Source organism: Clarias gariepinus, chromosome 14 (genome assembly GCF_024256425.1).
Source record: "Clarias gariepinus isolate MV-2021 ecotype Netherlands chromosome 14, CGAR_prim_01v2, whole genome shotgun sequence".
Classification (NCBI taxonomy): Eukaryota; Metazoa; Chordata; class Actinopteri; order Siluriformes; family Clariidae; genus Clarias; species Clarias gariepinus.
The window spans coordinates 31,734,641-31,754,698 of NC_071113.1; the positions used below are offsets into that span (position 1 = coordinate 31,734,641).

Here is a 20,058-nt window from a genome sequence, read left to right on the forward strand (position 1 = left end):
CACTTTTAACAATGGTCATTGTCTCAAAGCAGCTTCACAAAAATGGAAAAAAAAAAAAGAAAAAAATCTAAAACTCATCTAATGCTGACCTAAAACTCATCTAAAACTCTTCTAATACTTACCTAAAACACAACTAATGCTCATCTAACACATCTAAAAGTCATATAAAACGCATCTAATGCTCATCTAAAACTCATCTAAAGCTCATCTTAAACTCAAATCAAATCAAATTCTCACCTAACGCTCCTCTAAAGCTCATCTAAAACTCACCTAACGCTCATCTAAAACACACTCAAGGTTCACCTAATCCGCATCGAACACTTATTTAAAAGTTCAATTCAATTTCATTTTATTTGTATAGTGTTTTTTTAAACAATTGTCATTGTTGCAAGGCAGCTTTACACAATTAAAAGAATTATTTAAGTCATTTATAAAACTAACCTAACGCTCATCTAAGGCTCACCAAACTCTCACCTAATGCTCATTTAAAACTTATTTTTATGAATTTAAAACTCACCTTAGGCTCACCTTAAACACACCTAAGGCTCACCTAACACTCATCTTAAACTCATCTAATGCTCACCTAAAACTCATCTAAAGCTCAATGCTCATCTAATGCTCATCTAACGCTCCCCTACGGTCAATGCTCATCTAACGCTCATCTAACATTTAACTCTAACATTTATCACCTACGTCATGTTCAGATCACATTCACGTAGTTTCTTCACACTGGGACAAACATCTGATCTCACCATTCCTGCCCCTAAACTGCCCCTGAGGGCTGTTCTGCCCCATCTCCGCCTCCTCCACACCTGCAGTGTTACACACACTCTACACCTGCACCGAGGTTTCAGCAGAACACACTCATCCTGCAGCGCTGTGTGTAAGTCACACACTCCGTCACACACTCAATACTATATACTGTAAATACTCTCACAGAATTACTCTCACACTGCACATGTCAATCCAGATGTGTGTGTGTGTGTGTGTGTGTGTGTGTGTGTTTGCTTTTCCATATATTGGCCTTGAATTTTCTCTGAGCTCATTAATAAACACCGGTGTTAATGTCCAAATATGACTGACGTCATTACCAAAACACACACAGATGCGTGCAAAGTGTTTATGAGCTGAATAAGTTGTTCAGCAGTGTGTGTGTGGGTTGTGTGTTTTGTGTGTTTAGTGTGTGTGTGTGTGTCTGTGTGTGTGTGTATGTCAGTGTGTGTGTGAGTGTGTGTGTGTGTGTATGTGTGTGTGTGTGTGCGTGTGTTTGTGTGCATGTCAGCCTCTATGTGTGTGTGTGTGTGTGTGTGTGTGTGAGAGAGAGAGAGAGAGTATGTGAGTGTGTGTGTGTGCATGTGTTTGTGTGCATGTCAGTCTCTGTGTGTATGAGTGTGTGTGTGTGTGTGTGTGTGTGAGAGAGAGAGAGAGAGAGAGAGTATGTGTGTGTGTATGTGTGTTTGTGTGCATGTCAGTCTCTGTGTGTGTGTGTGTGTGTGTGTGTGTGTGTATGGGTATGTGTGTGTATATACTGGTGTGTGTGTGTGTGTGTGTGTGTGTGTGTGTACAGTACTCACCCCTGGAGTTCTCCAGCAGTCCGAGTGTGATCGCGCAGATCAGGATGTAGAAACAGTCCATGTCGCTGTGACTCTGAGCTCAAACACACACACATTCAACACACTGCTGCCCTGCTCCGACCATCGGGGCTATGGTGTGTGTGTGTGTGTGTGTGTGTGTGAGGCGCAGCGGCTCCGTGCAGTTCTCCTCCAGCTGTGTGTCTCTCTGTCCCGGTTCCACTGCACCGTCCGGTCCTGAGCGGGTTGCCAGGTCTGCGACTTACACTTACTTACACACACACACACACACACACACACACAGAGCTCTACCTCCCCCTTTAAACTCCTGGGTGGGGGGGGGGGGATATACTGACAGAAAAGAAAAAAAGGAAACAAAGAAACTAAAACTATCAGAAATAACGAACAGAATCCCTTCCGCGTGATGGAGCGCGTGCACATCCACTCGATACATTGTATCTCATGAAGCGGCGCGAGGATCAGATCACTGAGTCTCTGAGTCTCTCATCTCCTGGACACAATGTAGACCATGAGAGACACAGGAGACACTGAGACATTAGTGTGTGTGTGTGTGAAGTGGTGTGTAATCTGTGTGTTCTGGTTCTGATGGGTCACTCAGGCTGAGACACACCTTTAAAGACACGGATAGATTTACTGAGGAGAGAGAGAGAGACACTGTGCTGGTCCACATGGGGCTGCACACTGGTCACGTGTCTGTACAGTGTGTGTTATACAGTCACTCAGTGTGTACAACAGATTATCTTTAATTGTTGTTGAAACACGTGGCGTGAACCACGAAATGAGGCGCTTTACTCATATTACAGAGACATGTATTGGTCCAATCTGGCAACCCTGCCCGGGCCTCGAGCTCCTCTCCCTCCAGAAATGTGTCTTTAATCAGAGCCACTGAAGGGGTTAATAATGTCCGTGTGGGAGGAAACTCAGTGTGTGTGTGTGTGTGTGTGTGTGGATTAAACAGTGTGTGGATTTACTGTTCTGGCACAAAGAGCCTCGGCTTCATACTTCACAAACACACACACACACACACACACTCTAACACACAGCCCTGTGTACTACAGCACGTCCTGGAGGTTCACTACTGTACTGAATGACTGGCTGTGTGTGTGTGTGTGTGTGTGTGTTGGGGGGTGCAAACAGAGTCATCTGGGAATAATATTCATAACACAGTGACGTCATCACACTCACTGTTACACTGTAGCGTTAGCTTTATTTAACTATTTCATGTTTCATTATCACAGAATGGCTTCACGCTGATGAACTCAAACACTAATTATGTTTCTTTAAGTTTATTGTGGGACTCAATCAGCATCTTCAATCAGATTTTTTTCTGCGATTTTTCATCCCTTATTTAAGTCACGTCCATTCGTCAGGTCGTTACGCTGCTTCTCTAAAAACCAGCAACAACAGTAAACTTTCAGGGAGTGTGAAGGCCAACACGTGCTTCCTCAGAGACACGTGTTTGTGCTGAGTGTGTAGTGGAGTGTGTAGAGAAGTGTAGAGAACTATGTAGAAAAGTGTGTAGTGGACTTGGAGTTGGAGTGTGTAGAGAACTGTTTAGAGGAGTGTATAGTGGAGTGTGTAGAGGAGTGTGTAGTGGTCTGGGATGCGTGTGGTGACTGAGGATGGTTCCACTTTACCATGAAGACGGTCCTGTCCTCAGCTGATGGAGACAGCTGTTCTCTGAGGACTCGTGTTTTAGTCACTCAATAGTTCAGGACTGGAGTTTCCTACAGTCTACCTGAAACTGGACTCCATATGAACTTCTCCACATCTCCTGTTATACTGAACTTCCAGCCTCCTAACACACAGTATGAGTGCAGATCAATCCCTGCTATCTGTTATCACCCAGATGAGGATGGGTTCCCTGTTGAGTCTGGTTCCTCTCGAGGTTTCTTCCTATTACCATCTCAGGGAGTTTTTCCCTCAGCACCGTCACCCTCGACTCGTTCATCAGGGACGATCTGATCATTCTGATTCACACACACTCACATCTCATACACACTTTAATAATTCTTTTGATTGTGTAAAGCTGCTTTGTGACAATAAGAATTGTTAAAAGCACTATACGAAAAAAAAAATCAATTGAATTGTTTAGAGGAGTGTATAGTAGAGTGTGTGTGAAGTGTGGAGTGGAGTGTATAGAGGAGTGTGTATAGAAGCACTTTTGTGCTCTTCAATAACACGAGCACTTGTCAACCAGCCATTAGAGTAGTTTTAGTGTGAATAAAACCATTACACACCACACACACACACACACACACACACACACACCTCCAGCTGTGTAATTTTCAGTCTGACTACATGTCTGTGTTTAGACGCTGGTTTAGGTCACTGCACCCCGGACGGGAGAGTGTGTTCATCCTGATGATTCATCAGCCCTTAGCCGAGGTCACCACCACACCATCACGCTCCATGAACACGGCTCTCTCAGCTCAGGTCTCACGTTCCACATGGCACAGAGCTCTGCAGTGTGGGGTCACTTCCTGTAGACAAGGAAAAGAAAAGAAAAAGAAGGAAAGAAGGAAAGGGAAATGAGGATATTATTTGCATGAAAAGTTGCTTGAGGTTGAGTGTTACAATCCTACACACTCTCGCTCCTGTGCTTGATTTATATAAGGTGGTGTGTGTGTGTGGGGGGGGGGGGGGGGATCAGGAATACAATAGCGGAGGTGACAGGGAGCATTCTGGGATACAGACAGGGTTTAATAAGGGAAAAATTCTCCGTGGGCTCTCTTTAATCACGCCACCTTGTTAGAGAAATAAAATAGTCACATGACCTCAAAGCTTACTCCCCAAAATTACAGCCAGATGTGTCCAGGGTCAGTGATGCATATGAATGAGAAACAATTTAAATAAAAATATGGGATGTTATTTGTTTCTAATGTAGACAAACATCACCCACATCCACACAGAATTTATTTAAAAATTAAATTCCAGAGGAATGGAGGAGAAATGTGTTGATGCAGATCTTTAAGAACAAGGGAGATGTGCAGAGCTGTGACAATTACAGAGGAATAAAGCTAATGAGCCAGACAATGAAGCTGTGGGAAAAAGTAGTGGAAGCTAGGTTAAGGGCAGAGGTGAGCATTTGTGAGCAGCGATATGGTTTCATGCCTAGAAAGAGTACATCAGATGCAGTATTTGCTTTGAGGACGCTGGCGGAGAAGTACAGAGAAGGTAATAAAGAGTTGCATTGTGTCTTTGTAGATTTAGAGAAAGCGTACGACAGGGTGCCAAGAGAGGAGCTGTGGTATTGTACAAGGAAGTCTGGAGTGGCAGAGAAGTATGTTAGAGTGGTGCAGGACATGTATGAGAGCTGTAAGACAGTGGTAAGATTCAATTCAATTCAATTCAATTTTATTTCTATAGCGCTTTTAGCAATTTTCATTGCCGCAAAGCAGCTTTACACAATCAAAAGAATTATTTAAGTTTGTATGAAATGTGAATTTGTATGAATCAAAATGGTCAGTTTGTCCCTGGTGAGCAAGCCGAGGGCGACAGTGGCAAGGAAAAACTCCCTGAGATGGTAATAGGAAGAAACCTTGAGAGGAACCAGACTCAACAGGGAACCCATCCTCATTTGGGTGAAACAGAAAGCAGTAAATGATCTGCATTTATACAGTGTGTAGGGTGGGAGGCAGTTCAGCTATAATAGCTGATGTTAATTGATGTTAATATGGAGTCCAGGTAGTTATTGAAGACCCAGATAGACTTGTAAGAAGTTCCAGTCATGAACTATCAAACTGTCAAGTCCCCAGAGAAACAGTTGCCAACACCAGTCAAGGCCGTGTGATGTGCTGTAGGAGTGACAGAAGAGTTCAAGGTGGAGGTGGGTCTGCATCAAGGATCAGCTCTAAGCCCCTTTTTGTTGTTGGACAGTGGTAAGACCAGCGATGCTCTACGGCTTAGAGACAGTAGCACTAAAGAAAAAACAGGAGGCAGAGTTGGAGGTAGCAGAGCTGAAGATGTTGAGGTTCTCTTTGGGAGTGACAAGGATGGATAGGATCAAGAATGAGTTTATCAGAGAGACAACCTACATTAGATGTTTTGGAGATAAAGTCAGAGAGGCCAGATTGAGGTGGTTTGGACATGTTCAGAGGAGAGATGGTGAATATATCGGTAGAAGGATGCTGAGGTTGGAACTGCCAGGCAGGAGGTCTAGAGGAAGACCAAAGAGGAGATTTATGGATGCAGTGAGAGAGGACATGAAGTTAGTTGGTGTGAGAGAAGAGGATGCAGAGGATAGGGTTAGATGGAGGGAGATGATTCGTTGTGGCGACCCCTGAAAGGGAACAGCATAATTATTATTATTATTATTATTATTATTATTATTAATATTATTATTATTATTGAACCCTGCAGCAGTCGTGTTGGATGTTGCTGCATTCAGCCTGGGGACTGGAAGTTAAACTGCTCTCACAGGGGTGCATAAATTATTAGGGAAAAAAGGTTTCCCAAAGGGGTTCTACTTGGAACTATTTCTCACAGTGTGACATACAACCCTACAGCTCTGCATTATGTGGTTTAGAGGTTTCTTTGAAGCAGAAATAAAACCAGTGTACACCACTGAGGTGGAAAATACTGCCAACTGGAGACAGTGTAGTGTATGTCTTAGCGATGTCTGATCTCCCGCTGCATTAGCGCTCTTAAAGAGACGGCACGAGTCATTAGCCGAGTCCTGACTAAGTGCTGCATAAGTTATAAAAAAAGTTTAAAATGAGGAACCTTTGAGGTTTTCACTTAAACACAGATGAGATTTGGTGCACAGACTTTGGACAGATGCCTTCACAAACTGCACTAATGAATCGGTCTGGTTTCTTTGAGAACGTTAGCGCTGCAGGAGGACAGGCCCTGTCTCCAGTGAGCAGTGTTTCTCAAATCAGTGGTGTTTGTCTTGTACATTTCTGTTTCAGTGTGTAAAGGGAACCCACTAAACCACACATTAAGGAACAGGCTACTTACTCAGGTCAATTAGTGGGTTTTATTTTCACAGTTTAATTAAGTGGTAACAGTTACTAAATACAGATGTTGTCCAATTTGCGATGCGTCAACAGGCCATTCTTCAGCTTTACTAAGGTGAGAAAGTGATGCACAATCTGATATTTAGCACAACAGCACGACCTCGAGTGTGATATCGCTTTTATACAGCAGTTCCACAAACACAATTTATTATCTACAGATTATGTTTTCTTCTTTATTTAACCAGTTACTTCCCTGATGGAACTAAATAACCGCGACTAGCGGAGCTGGCGAGTGACAGTTAGTGAGTGACAGTCAGTGTAATTAACAGGAGGTGTAATTAGTGTTAAACTCTTAGTGATACTCTGTAGTCAGAAGGTGATGAGAATAAACCATGGAGGTGGTGGACAGTCCTGAGAAACTCACCAGATCTACTGTATATTTACACTGATTTGGAGTGGAGTAAATTGGGAATGTTAAGTGGGAACATCACGCAGCAGGACATCAGGGAAGACGTGAGTAAAGGGAGAGCAGAGTGGAATTCTAAACGCTCAGGGATTTGGTGGAATTCCTTGTCATTGAGATCCATAACCTGCAGGAGTTTCTCTGTTATGGTTTTATCTCTTGGACTCTCCTCAGCTAATAGATAACAGATACACGGCTGCAGATTTTCCTCTGGTTTGTTCCTAATCCTGGCTGCTTCTAATTCTTTGTACAGATGACTGGGATGATGAAGCTTTATTAGATTAGTGTTAAAGCCCTTGTTTTATGCGCACACTAAAAGTGGTTCCAAGATCAGGATCTGGTAGCTTCATCAGTTAAAACTCTGACCAATAACCATTTAAAAAGTTCCACCTATCAGTGTATAACAAATCAGCCGTTAATATTTTTTACATACCGAAAAAAAAAAACAGTATACAGAATCATACACCTGGACAGGTCTGCTGTTTGATGTTTATTTTATTTCTGTAAATCTGAGCAGAACTCGATCATGACAGAAGATATGAATCAGTGTAAACTTTAGGACGGATCCCAAACAACATACCATGTGGTGCAGCGGTAACAAGCTCGCCCTATTGTCCGGAGATCGCAAGTTCAAATCCTGGGTGATGCCGTAGCCTCCCGCGGCCGGGGAGCCAAGAGAGAGCTGATTGGCCAAACTCTTTCAGGGGGAGGGATGAGTGGCACGCTATCAGGGTGGGTGGAGCTATGATCAAATTAATCAGCAAAATCTGGTGAAAAAAATTCATGTGAAAACATATTACTTTGTTAAGTAGGATGTCAGCTGGAATCTATTACTCTGTTACGCACTATTTAAGCGTGATGTTTAGTGCAGCACATGTGGTTTGGGATTCGGCCCTGAATTCTTGGTGAGTGTGTATGGCATCCTTCTACAGGCTTCATCCTGAGCATCCATGTGGAGAAGCATGCAGCAGAACAAGCGTTCGTAAATTGTTTGGATTTTTCCAAACCCAGCTCAGAAGAGTGTTTTGACTGGAGACGCGCGGACTGGAGCGCGCTGCATCGGGAGGCTTCACGGCCAGAACCTTCACTAATAACACAGACACCGGGCCTTTACACAAACCGGGCCTGGACCCTGAGTTCCACTTCCAGGTGGTATTATTATTATTGTTATTATTGAGGTTGTAGAGTATAAGAGAGTTCTCTCTGTGGTTTCTGAAGGTGTGTGATGCAACCACTGAGATAAACACCACCAGAGACGGAGAAAGAGAACGAGGTGACATTAAGGTGAAACCTGAACTCACAGACAGAGAGAACAACACACAAAGAGACGCTTTGAGAAGACGCTAAAGAGAGCGATGAAGGAAGAGGAGAGAGACCATACAGTGGGGAAGAGACAGAGAGACAGAGACAGAGAGAGAGAGAGAGAGAGACAGAGAGACAGAGACAGAGAGAGAGAGAGAGAGAGACAGAGAGAGAGAGACAGAGAGAGAGAGAAAGGGGAAGTAGGCTGAAAGAGCAAAAACATGTGAGAGATAAAAAAAATAGGGACGAGAAGAGCAAAAACAGGAAGATGAATGAGAATGAGCAGGAGGACGATGTCAATGGTTCTTTCTACAAATAGAGACAAAGAAAGAGAGAAGGGAGTGAGGGACGCCAGGACTGTGTCTGAAATCTGTCATTCTCTACAAAATGTGTGTTTTATCACTGTTACTGGGCCAGATGCTCCAGCTGCAGACTGGATCAGTGTGACAATCCATCCTATAAGTACACACACACACACACACACACACACACACACACACACACAGAGGTTCCTGTAGATGATCAGGCTGAAGTGAAACCTGAGAGTAAAATTCCTGCAGAAGTTCAGTGTAGAGTCAGGCTGGTCCGTACCAGATACACTGCTGTTCATACTAGATACACTGCTGTTCATACTGGTGCGTGTGTGTGTGTGTGTGTGTGCGTGTGTGTGATTTCATTACATCACCATTACGATTGTTTAGTAAATGAGATTGAACTGGCCGTTTATCTTAGACCAAAAATGCACCTTTAATAAAAGTCCAGGAGAACCAGAATAAACGCTAGATTAAAATGCTTTGTCACGTCTCTGCTCTCTTTACACGTAACCTGTTAAAGCCTTTACCTTGTTATCTACTACCACTTTAACCCTACTACCCCTGACTAAATGTTTACCTTAATAACCCCGGGCCTGAATCTTCTCTTATACACAACAGTTTGTGGTACAGAAATAACAGCACTGCTGCTGCCCCCTATAGCTTCACTCCTGTATTACAGTCTACAGGGACAGAGACTTTAACACATTAACACCGGTATCATGGCATGTTGAATAAACAAATCCAATATTTTTCATAATCCTCAGAATCGATTATGTTTAAGGTTAACTTTGTGTACGAGACGGCTCCTGTCCGCGTCCTGCAGAGCATTACGCGCGAACAACCCAGGAAATTAATGCTATCTATCCTCATTTCTAGACAATTATTAATGTAAGATCATAGTTTTAAATTTAAAACACAGATCCTGATGACAGCAGGAAGTCAATCAGTGTGTCAGAAATCTCCAAGGTTTTGTCCGCGCCGAGTTATAAAGTACGCTGATGAGTTTGTAATTAACATGAGTGCTAAGTGTACGCGGCGTGTTACAGGTTTTTAGGAAATCTAATTAAAATTAAAAAAAAGTGTAAATCATTGAAAGGTGATGACCATTGAAACCAGTCCAAAAAATCATAAAAATAAATCATAATAGCAAGAAGACAATATTTAGTCTATAGTGGTTATAAAAAGAGACGGCTTGGTGGGTTTCCTCCGGGAACTCCGGTTTCCTTCCACATTCCAAAAACATGATAACTGGCATTTCTAAATTTCCCGTAGTGTGTGTGAGTGCAGTGTGGTGCACCCCGTGCTTGTGCCTTTGGTGTACCCCGCCTCATGCCCTAACTGCCCCAGGTTAGGCTCCAGTCCTCCTGCGACTCCGGACAGGATAAGTGTTAGAGAGAGAGAGAGAGAGAGAGAGAGAATATAAACTATACACAGTCGCTTGCTTTACGAACGTAATCACTTTTGCTAAACATTGTTTTTCAGAATCCAGAGTGTCCAGGGTTTTACATGTTCAGCAGTCCATGGGTATTCTGGTACATGTATTTCTTTCTTTCTTTCTTTGTGTGTGTGTGTGTGTGTGTGTGGTTCACCACATAATTCCCCCAACCATCAGTGACATCACAGAAAATACCCCCCCTCAGGGCAATAATTAATGCTGAGGTTCTGGTCATGTTTTCCACTAGTACATCATCATACAGTACTCCTGCTACAGCTGATTCGCATTACTAAAGAATGCAGTTTAGATCTAAAACATTTCCAATTTTAGCTCAAAAATTGCACCAAAACATGAAGTTTCCAGTAATGTCCTCACATTACACACTTTACTGTATGTAATAAAGTATAACTGTCTCTGTGGGATGAGGAAAGGGCCAGTCAGGTGACAGTGGAAGCCACCGAAGTAAAATAATCATCTTCGAGAACAGTGTAGAGTGGACAGTGAAGGGTGGATGGAGATCAGGATGTCTGGAAGATGACCATTCGAATTGTAGCCCGGCTCCAACTCATGAGGACGATCTAACAAAACAAGCAACCAATCTAAAGAGAAGTGACTAGTGTTCTGTTTAAAAGGACAAATCATTGCTCACTGAATGATGACTACATTGGCCTTCTGGAAAGTCCTGACAGTGTGGCAGAGAAAGCAGCTGTAGGTTTGTCTCTACGCCTTTTCCGCTTCCAGAGTTTTGTCTAGCTAACTGTGTCTTAAAACCTTTGTTTCCTCCCCGTCACTAGGGGGCTCCCACATTAAGGCTACTACTACCACTCAGTCGGGAGGGCCAAAGACCATCACTATATATGTGTTTCCTCCAAACCGCGTGACGCCAGCCGACCACATCTTTTCGAACTGCTTGCTCACGCACACTCTGAGGAAAGCGTTAGCCGCTACTTCCGCGCGCGAGAGCTCACAGACGCCCCTGATTGGCTGCAGAGCCGTGATTAATGTCAGAGCGCAAGTACCTCTCATCCCTCCCCCCTGAGAGACCTCGGCTAATCAGCTCTCTTTAGACCTCCGGCTGTGAGAGGTAACAGCATCACCATGTTCGAAGCAGCGATCTCCGGATGATAGGGCGAGGACTTTACCACTGCGCCACTCGGAGGGCCAACTGAAGCTTGTTTATTGAGGATGCAGGACAACCACCTAGTAATGCATTACAATAGTCCAGTCTGGAGGTCATGAATGCATGAACTAGCGTTTCTGCATCAGATACGGATAAGATGCTCCTAAGTTTGGCAATATTTCTAAGATGAAAAAAGGCTGTTTTTGTGATATTGGAAATATGTTTTTAAGTTACTGTCTAATATTACGCCCAGGTCTTTTACTGTCGAGCTGGTAGTAAAAGTACATCCTTCTAAACGCAGGCTGAATTGTGAAAGCTGTTGTGTAGTAAAAGAAACTTATCAGTCATCCAATCTTTTATGTCCTGGACACACTCAGTTAGTCTAGACAACTTAGGTATTTCATCTGGTTTTGTTGAGATATATAATTGGGTATCATCAGCATAAAAATGGAAACTAATCCCATGTCTTCTAATGATGTTACCCAAGGGAAGCATGTATATTGAGAACAGCAGAGGTCCTAAAACTGACCCTTGTGGGACCCCTTATTTCACTGGCATTACACCAGACAGTTCTCCATTTAGATCTACAAAATGGTATCGATCAGACAGGTATGATCTAAACCATTTTAATGCCTGCCTCTGAATAACTGTGATTTTGTAGGCGACCTATGAGAATATTATGATCTATAGTGTCGAATGCAGCATTAAGATCAAGTAAGACTAGTACTGAGATGCAGCCTTGGTCTGAAGCTAAAAACAAGTCGTTTGCAATCTTAACTAGTGCAGTTTCTGTACTATGATGGGGCCTGAAACCTGACCGAAATTCTTCTAGGATGTTGTTTTCCTTCAAGAATGTGCATATTTGAGCTGATACTACTTTTTCTAATATTTTTGATATGAACGTAAAGTTTGAAATTGGTCTGTAATTTGTTATTTCATTTGGGTCTGAATGAGATTTTTTGAGAGGATTCTTATTAACTGCCAACTTCAAAGGTTTAAGGACGTGACCAATGAAATAAAATGAAGAATTTATCATGTTTAGAAGCGGCTCTCCAACTGTATACATTACTTTTTTTAAAAATCTGGTTGGGATTGGATTTCACAAGCACGTTGTTAATTTAGCCGAGGTGATAAGTTTTGTTCCACCTTGTGTGGAATAAGGACACTACTACAGTATATTGGGATGACTGGCTCCTTTAAGCACCCACTGAGCAACAGGTCATCCAGAACCTAGAGTACTCCCAAACACTAAGAGCAACTCATCGGCCTGTTGTGTAGTGGACACGCTTTGTGTAAGACTGCGGTATAGATGGCAGACCAGATCATTTGAGTTTTTGATGGATCTCTTCATCAGAGCTGGGTCTTCACCATGCGTTTTTTCTATTCGTTACACACTGTACATGTTTCAATATTAACTTCCAGAGTCCGCTTCTTTGTGCAGCAACACCTAGGTTTCCTCTGTCGTTGGAGCATTTCTGCAGTCAGCCATCAGCTTCTACATCAGCCAGGTTCTGGCCCACTGCAAGGAATCTCACAACCAAAACTTTGATCCTGCAGTTCAGGAAATGAGAGGGCCTGTAGTGCGTCGGTCTCATTTGCTGTGAAGTAAAAACGGTTCTCCCTCATGTCATTCCAAGGATACTGGCCACATGTGTGCTCAACAGCCATGTGGCGTCTCGCTAAGGACCTGGAGGTTCACAGCTGCCTTTATAAAGGCACTGACCTCTTGACCCTGCTTGTTAAGCTGATTCAAGTGAGTGTCTTTAAAAGTTGTCTTTAACGAGATATACTTCAACTGCAAGACTGTATTGATGGCTAGATGACCTGCAGGAAATACTTGTTGCTGAATTCAGGTTTTTGCCCAAAATTCACATCACCCCAATTTTGTAAATCAGTTTAGCACTTAGTCTGCTGCGCTTTCTGCTATTTTGTTTAAAGCTCAGTTCAGTCTTTAGACATCACATGTATATCACTGCACAGTAAAGTTCTTTATTCTTTACATATCCTAGCTTCTTGTTAGTAGGCTGTGGTCAGGCAAGGTCTCTCTCAAGGGCCCAAAAGTACTACTACAACTACAACTACAACTCAACTACATCAATACATCAAAACACTGTGACTGGACTGACAAATCAACACAAGCGCAGACACACTGACCCACACAAACTATTCTACACACATCTGTAAATGCCTCACTGTTTATCTCTTCTGCACAATATTCATTACTTTTTGCACAAATACCAATTCTTGCTGCTATGTTTTTTACTACCTCAACACCATATTTTATGTCTTATGTTTTATGTTCTGATATGTCGTTGTCGTCGCACTGTCACTTTGTTGTTGCTCGTTTTGCACATTTGCACGTGCACTTTATGTTGTTGTCTGTTGTCTGGGGAAAAGAAAAACCTGTAGATAGTCTTTTAGTTAGTTAGTCTTTTTTTAGTTAGTAGTTTTTTTTTTTTTTTTTTGTTAATTTAATTTATGTTGTAATTTATGTTAGGAATATCTGTCTTGTCTCTGCTAGCCAGCTAACTAGGCCTCCTAGCTAGCTAGTTTAGCTTCTATGTTAATTTATGTGGTAAGTTTATGTTGCATGTAGCACCTTGGTCCTGGAGGAACGTTGTTTCGTTTCACTGTGTACTAACTGTATATGGTTGAAGTGACAATAAAGCCTACTTGAACTTGAAATTGAAAAGTGGCAACCTGGCAGAGCAAGGGCTCGAACCGCCGACCTTCTGATCAGTAACTCAGAGAATTAACGCACTAATCCACCATCACCACCCAACATGGTGCTACCTGGACTGCATGGAATTCACCCCTCTGTTCATTTCAGGTACCTTAAGGTGGGCCTGCGCTACTGCCACCTGTTACCCAAAGTCCCTTCCTAAGATCCATAGTGCGAGTGCAGGGGTCACCTTTCAGACACATGTTATCCAGATGTTTCATACTGCCCCTGGTGGTTAAGTGGGCTAAGGAAGAAGATTTTCTTCTGTTTTGGGGTGAATACTAACATTTTGAAGTAGAGATGTGAATGACAAATAATAAATCAATTAAATAATTAAAATTTTCACTGATGAAAAATGCATTAACTGATTAGATTTGTTTTGCTTGTAGCGGTACTTAGACAATTCAGCTGTCATCGAACGCTTGCTTTGTTATCCTTACTAGCTGAGCTCCTCACGTTCTTGCTGATTACTTATTTGTAGAGTCGGGTTTATGTGATTCCTTTCGTGAACTCGGCATAACTCGGCATGTGTATAATCCATTTCCTATTCCGCCATGTTAATTTACACGGAGAGCTCGGTCTCAAAACTGATGGCTGTTGTTCTAAAACCCCCCTTAGTAAACTGACTGTTGTATGTTCATAAGCACTTCAAGAAAAATGAGTAGTTTACTGCTCTTCTGTCATTTCTGCTAGGTTTTCCCAGGATATTTTATTACTAGCTTTTGCGCTAATAAAATATTAAACAGATAGGCAGGTAAGTAAAAAAATTAAAACTCTCAAGGTGTGTTTAAAATGTTTAATGCTGTGTGCAAAAAGATCCTTTACAAAACATATGCAAAAGTGGCATCATTAAAAATCTGCTCTCCAATGTTAACATTAACAATAACATTAATAACAGTCAAATGTAAAGACTATTATTTAAAATGTAAGGTAGTACCCGAGTGGTGGGCTAAAGCTTGGATTAACACTAAACTCTAAAATGTAAAAAAAATCTAACCAAAACCTAATACAGAAACTTTGACTTTTATGAAAAATAACATAATTCTGTTATCGGCTGGGAATGTCTTTAGCTTAATATTAGGTCTTATATAGTTTTCATGAGATCTTTGTAGACTTTATGAAACACTTGGCCAGGTCTCCTCAGCACGTTCTCGTACTGTATTGGCTTTAAATAACTATGAGAGGTGAGAGAAACATAGGTGCAACAATAGGTACAAGTTCACACTCGTGTGCAGATCTTACACACTAAATTAAATGTCCAAGGGGACTTGGACAAGGGGACTCAGACGAGGACATTAGCGGTCTGAAGTGGTGGTTTATTCATTTCAGTTCCACCTCCATGACCTCCTGCACCGAGTTCCCATTCATCATTAAACACGCACAAATGGAGTGAACACACAACGTAGTTGTCTTCGTATGGAACAGTGTTAGAAGTTCTGCATGAAGCTACTATAGTTTTTTGCTAAAAGGGAAAATGCTAGACAAACACACACCATGAGAGATGAACCTCGTCACTTGCTAGTGTGAACGTCGAGAGAGAAACATCATCTGATAAAACTTCAGCTAGCAAAGTTCAATTACCTAGCCTGTTGAAGTTACTAGGTGAAGCTCCACCCCTTTCTGCCCCAGGGTTCCTCAGCTCCACTGTATCCTCACCATCAGACTCGTGTTTATGTTTTAGCAGGTTTAAACCCGGACAGGAGGCGTGTCCTCGCCCAACACATCATTAATATTAGACATGACAGGGAATAAATTAACGATGGATTAAACAGCAGCACTGCGTGTTAAAGGAACAGAACTAAAATCTAACGCATTAACAAATCCGATAATCACTAAAATAACAAAATAAAAATACAAATAAAATCATTTCCCAAAGCACAGTGCCAATAAAACGATCTTCTCCAGATTTCTCCTTTCTCTCTCTCTCTTTTCTTCACCAGTTAGAGCCCCTCCCCCCCCCCGCTGCCCTCCTGCCCCCTCTCCACCTCCACCTCTCAGATGAACTGCCCCCGGTACGGAAGGTTCTGGTTGGTCTGTTCTCTCCAGCGGAACCGAAGACGAGAGAACGTTGAGTCTTTTAGGTTCTCAAACTCTGAGAAGGTCAGCTGGTTCAGGAGGTCATATACCCCTGCTCGGGCCGCCACCTACACACACACACACACACACACACACACACACACACACACACACACATATAAATGAATACTTTTTTTATTAAACTTTATTATTTAGGTCTATAAGTCCTTCAGAGCTTCCTGATTCACTGTGGAGGTTTCTAAACCCTCAGCGTTCCTCACAGGTTCTTTAGTCTCATCACACACTGTGCACCTGACATACCACTCCCTACAGATACTAGATGCGAGTGTGATGTTTCAGGGTGTAGCAGATCACAAAACTCACGGATCGTATCACAGAGTTTTATTCACTGATTAGATCAGAAAAAAAGTCTAAAAAATAAAATGTGCTTTTCCATTTCCCACCAGTAGAACTTAAAACTTAAAGCAAGAAACTGTTTCCCATAAAAACATTTGTGTTATCCAATGTTTAAATAAATTAAATACCCAACGGTGGGGAGCGAGCAGTTTAATAAGATCTGGCTGGCAGCAGTCACATGGTTCGGAGGAAACACGTGATCGTCCCTGACTGAGTTCAGTTTTAAAATAAGTTTTATACCTTCATTCACCAGAAATGTCATCACAAGTCCCGGTTTGACTTGAACGGCCTCATGTTACAGATAAAGTGGTCCTGATTGACAGGAAATCACTTCAGATGTGCTGATCAGTCGAGTCTGACCTACGTCATGTCTCTTAAATCTTATCTACTATTATCTTATTATAAAATTAAAATTGAATTAAATACAGCGATACTAAACCTGTTTCTGGATAAATGTGACAATTTTTAAGATTTAAGCATTTTACCAATTTTAAACTTTTACTCCTTTGAAGAAGATAAACTATCATGCAGTGGAATAAAGAGATGTAATGTTTAAAATGGTACGGTGCATCCTATAATATGAAAAACTTTACACCAAATTTTTTTTGTGTGTGTGTGTGTGTGTGTGTGTGTGTGTGTGTGTGTGTGTGTGTGTGTGTGTGTGTGTGTGCGCGAGTTACCTGGTGCATCCAGGTGGAAAAGGAGCGCTGGAGGGAGTTCTTCTTCTCCAGGTGCAGGTAGGTGTTGAAGAGAATGAGGTAAATGTAGCGCTCCATGTACTGCACACTCTTCATCATCAGAGATCCACGCTCCTGTTCATTCTTACAGCTCTTCATCTATACACACACACACACACACACACACACACACACACACACACAAATATTTAACTACACAAAGAAGTAGAAAGAACTGCCCTCTTGTCTGACAGTGAACACAGCATTGTTCACGAACCCCAAAAAACACTCTGCCTCAGATTTCATGCTGGTTTTAAGTTCATTAACAGTCAGAAGATAAAACTTTAAGTTTGTGGAGGTTTGTAGATGTTCGCTCAGAACATCTACGGACCTCCACAGGCTATAGATTTGTAACTTAAACTTGAGTCTGTATTATTTTAGCAGCACTCTAACTCTTCTGGCTCATCCTGTACAGGGTTGCGGGAGGCCTGGAGTCTGTCCCAGGGGACTTTGGTGAAGGGGTATGGTGCACAGTGGACAGAGTGCTAATACATCACAGGCGTACACACACACACACACACACACTGGAAAAACATATTATACTACTCTGCATGTCTTTGGACTGTGGGAGGAAACCAGAGTACCCAGAGGAAACCCACCAAACACAGGGAAAACTCCACACACACAGACCCTCCCTGTGGGACTCGAACCCATGACCCTGGAAGTGCAAGGCCACAGTCTAACCTCTATGCTACCGTGCCACTGGTTCCGGCAACAGAAAATCTTTTGTTTTTCTAAGCAAAGATTATTTTCATGATATATTTTCATAATATTTTAAATCTGCCTTTAAGTTCCGTACTATTTCAGACCTGACCATGAACTTTGGCCTGCATGTGTCTCCACGGCTGTGACACTTCATTACTCCCTGTGAAAACTAACAGAAATACTTTCCATACAGCACCTCCAAGAGTAAATTATGTTTCTCAGCCAGTGGCCTATACAGTCCTATAATCAATATTTACAACACCAGATGCTGGTGACCTTGAGAACCTTGAGAACACCTTGAGAAGAGGGCTTCCCGTAGTGCTTTAAGCTCATCTCAGCTTGCTTTGCACTGTGTGTCTGAGCTGCACCGGACTGTTAAGGCATTTTTAAATAAATCCAAACTCAGGCATCCTTACACATTGTGATTTACAATTCACAGGTTCCAGGACGCATCCTAAAGCAAACCGGGAAACTCTCACAGGGAAACCTTTGCAGAATTCCTAAAATGCTTTCCAGGAGAACCGTTGAGCAAGACCCTGGAGGTCAAAGGTCAACATGCAGGTATTTAAAAAAAAAGTCACTTCATAAATGGCCATGTTTTGACTGCAACAGTCTTCAGAAAAGAAAGTTATTTTTCTTGGGAAAGACTTTGTGGTTCCACCTGATGGAGCTCAAACACAGCTGAGATATTTACATACAAAACATCAGACCAAAACTCTCACATCACCCAAGATGTTTTCAGAACTTGATAGAGCCACAGAACTGCTGACATAAATAATGAAGCTGTGTTAAGATAGCTAGTTCAGGTGGATGGTGCAGGGTCACACACACGTTTCCCAAAGTCAGAGGAAGTGCACCTTTTTGACCTGTTACAAAGCAGTGTATCACAGAGGAAAGCTCTGTCTGCAACCTTCCACGTCATATGTGTCAAGCTATACACGTCTCTCCTGATCCGCCAGTGATCCAGACCCCCTCTGTCCTCTGGACCTGTCTGACTTGTCCTGGTGTCCCTCTTCTGGTTGGAGATCTCGTCACATGGACGCCCCGTGTGGTCTGTCTGGGATGCGTGTGGTGCCTGGGGACAGGTCAACTTTACAATAAAGACGGTCCTGTCCTCGGCTGATACAGACAGCTGTCCTCTGAGGACTCGTGATTGCAGTCGCTCGATAGTTCAGGACTGGAGTTTCCTACAGTCTACCTGAGGCTCCAATAACCAACTGGACTCCATATGAACTTCTCCACATCTCCTGTTCTACTGAACTTCCAGCCTCCTAACAAACAGTATGAGTGCAGATCAATCCCTGCTATCTGTTATCACCCAGATGAGGATGGGTTCCCTGTTCAGTCTGGTTGCTCTTGTTACTATTTCATCAGGTACTATTTGATCATTTTGATTCACTCTCACACATTTTATACACATTTTTCTAATTTTCTTTTGATTGTTTAAATCAACTTTGTGAGAATGACAACTTGACACCATGAAGACACCCATGTACTAAACACAACCTTCTTTCTCCATGTATGTTGTGGTTTAACGTGGTTACTAAAGGTTCAGATTCCCACAGTTCCGTAACGCAACACTGGGATTAAAACCATAACTGTGGTGAGGAACAACCCTGGAAAGATAATTAAAATAATCATCACAAGCTGCTGTGGATCAGTGGGAACGCTTCAAAGCTCATGAGATGTATCCATGAGAACATCCAGGGGTTTGTAAACCACCAGAACCAGCAGGGCATCAGTGACGCACTTCAGCATGGAAGAATCTCTCCATCAGTACATGTCCAACTTAAAGATTTTTCTTATAACAGATCAATCATTTATCACAGCAGGAAAACACTTTGATCTTTATTCAGATACAGCTTGAGAGCTTCTGTAAATCAAACATCAGCAGGAAAACAGTCTGATCTCCATGACTCCAGAACCTCAGAATGGTGCAATAAAGACAAAACACCCTGTGAGCAGGTCGAAGGTCTACAGACAAACATTTTGTGAATAAGAGCAATCAGAGGAGGATGATCAGACTGGAGTGATCTGACAGAAATGCTACAGTGACTCAGATAAACACTCTGCATAACCATGATGAACAGAAAAACATCTCAGAACAAACATGTCAAACCATTTCATGGATGCATGAGCTCCAACAGGAGAAGACCATGTCAGGTTCCTCTCCTGCCAGCCAAGAACATGAATCTAAGCTCTAGTGAGTGTAGGATCACCCAACCTTGAGAGGTGAAGATAGATAAGGGTAGCCTGTTAAGGCTCACAGAGGAT

At 42.4% G+C, this 20,058-nt stretch overlaps 2 protein-coding genes across 3 annotated transcripts in view; both read right to left on the reverse strand.

Moving 5' to 3' along the window:
- Nucleotides 1-1,818, reverse strand: part of LOC128541041 (A disintegrin and metalloproteinase with thrombospondin motifs 14) — a 38,780-nt gene extending 36,962 nt beyond the window's left edge. Inside the window, exon 1 of the mRNA XM_053511127.1 lies at nt 1,575-1,818. Within this exon, the coding sequence (XP_053367102.1) occupies nt 1,575-1,635 (61 nt within the window). The 5' untranslated portion in view covers nt 1,636-1,818. The remainder of the gene's footprint in view (nt 1-1,574) is intronic.
- Nucleotides 1,819-14,691: 12,873 nt separating this feature from the next.
- The window catches only part of pald1a (phosphatase domain containing paladin 1a), a 39,088-nt gene continuing 33,721 nt past the window's right edge, over nt 14,692-20,058 (reverse strand). For both annotated transcript variants that reach the window (XM_053511695.1, XM_053511694.1), the window contains exons 19-20: nt 17,023-17,178; nt 14,692-16,053 (exon numbers count right to left, since the gene is read on the reverse strand). In XM_053511695.1, coding sequence (XP_053367670.1) covers nt 15,904-16,053; nt 17,023-17,178 — 306 coding nt within the window. In that variant the 3' untranslated portion in view covers nt 14,692-15,903. The remainder of the gene's footprint in view (nt 16,054-17,022; nt 17,179-20,058) is intronic.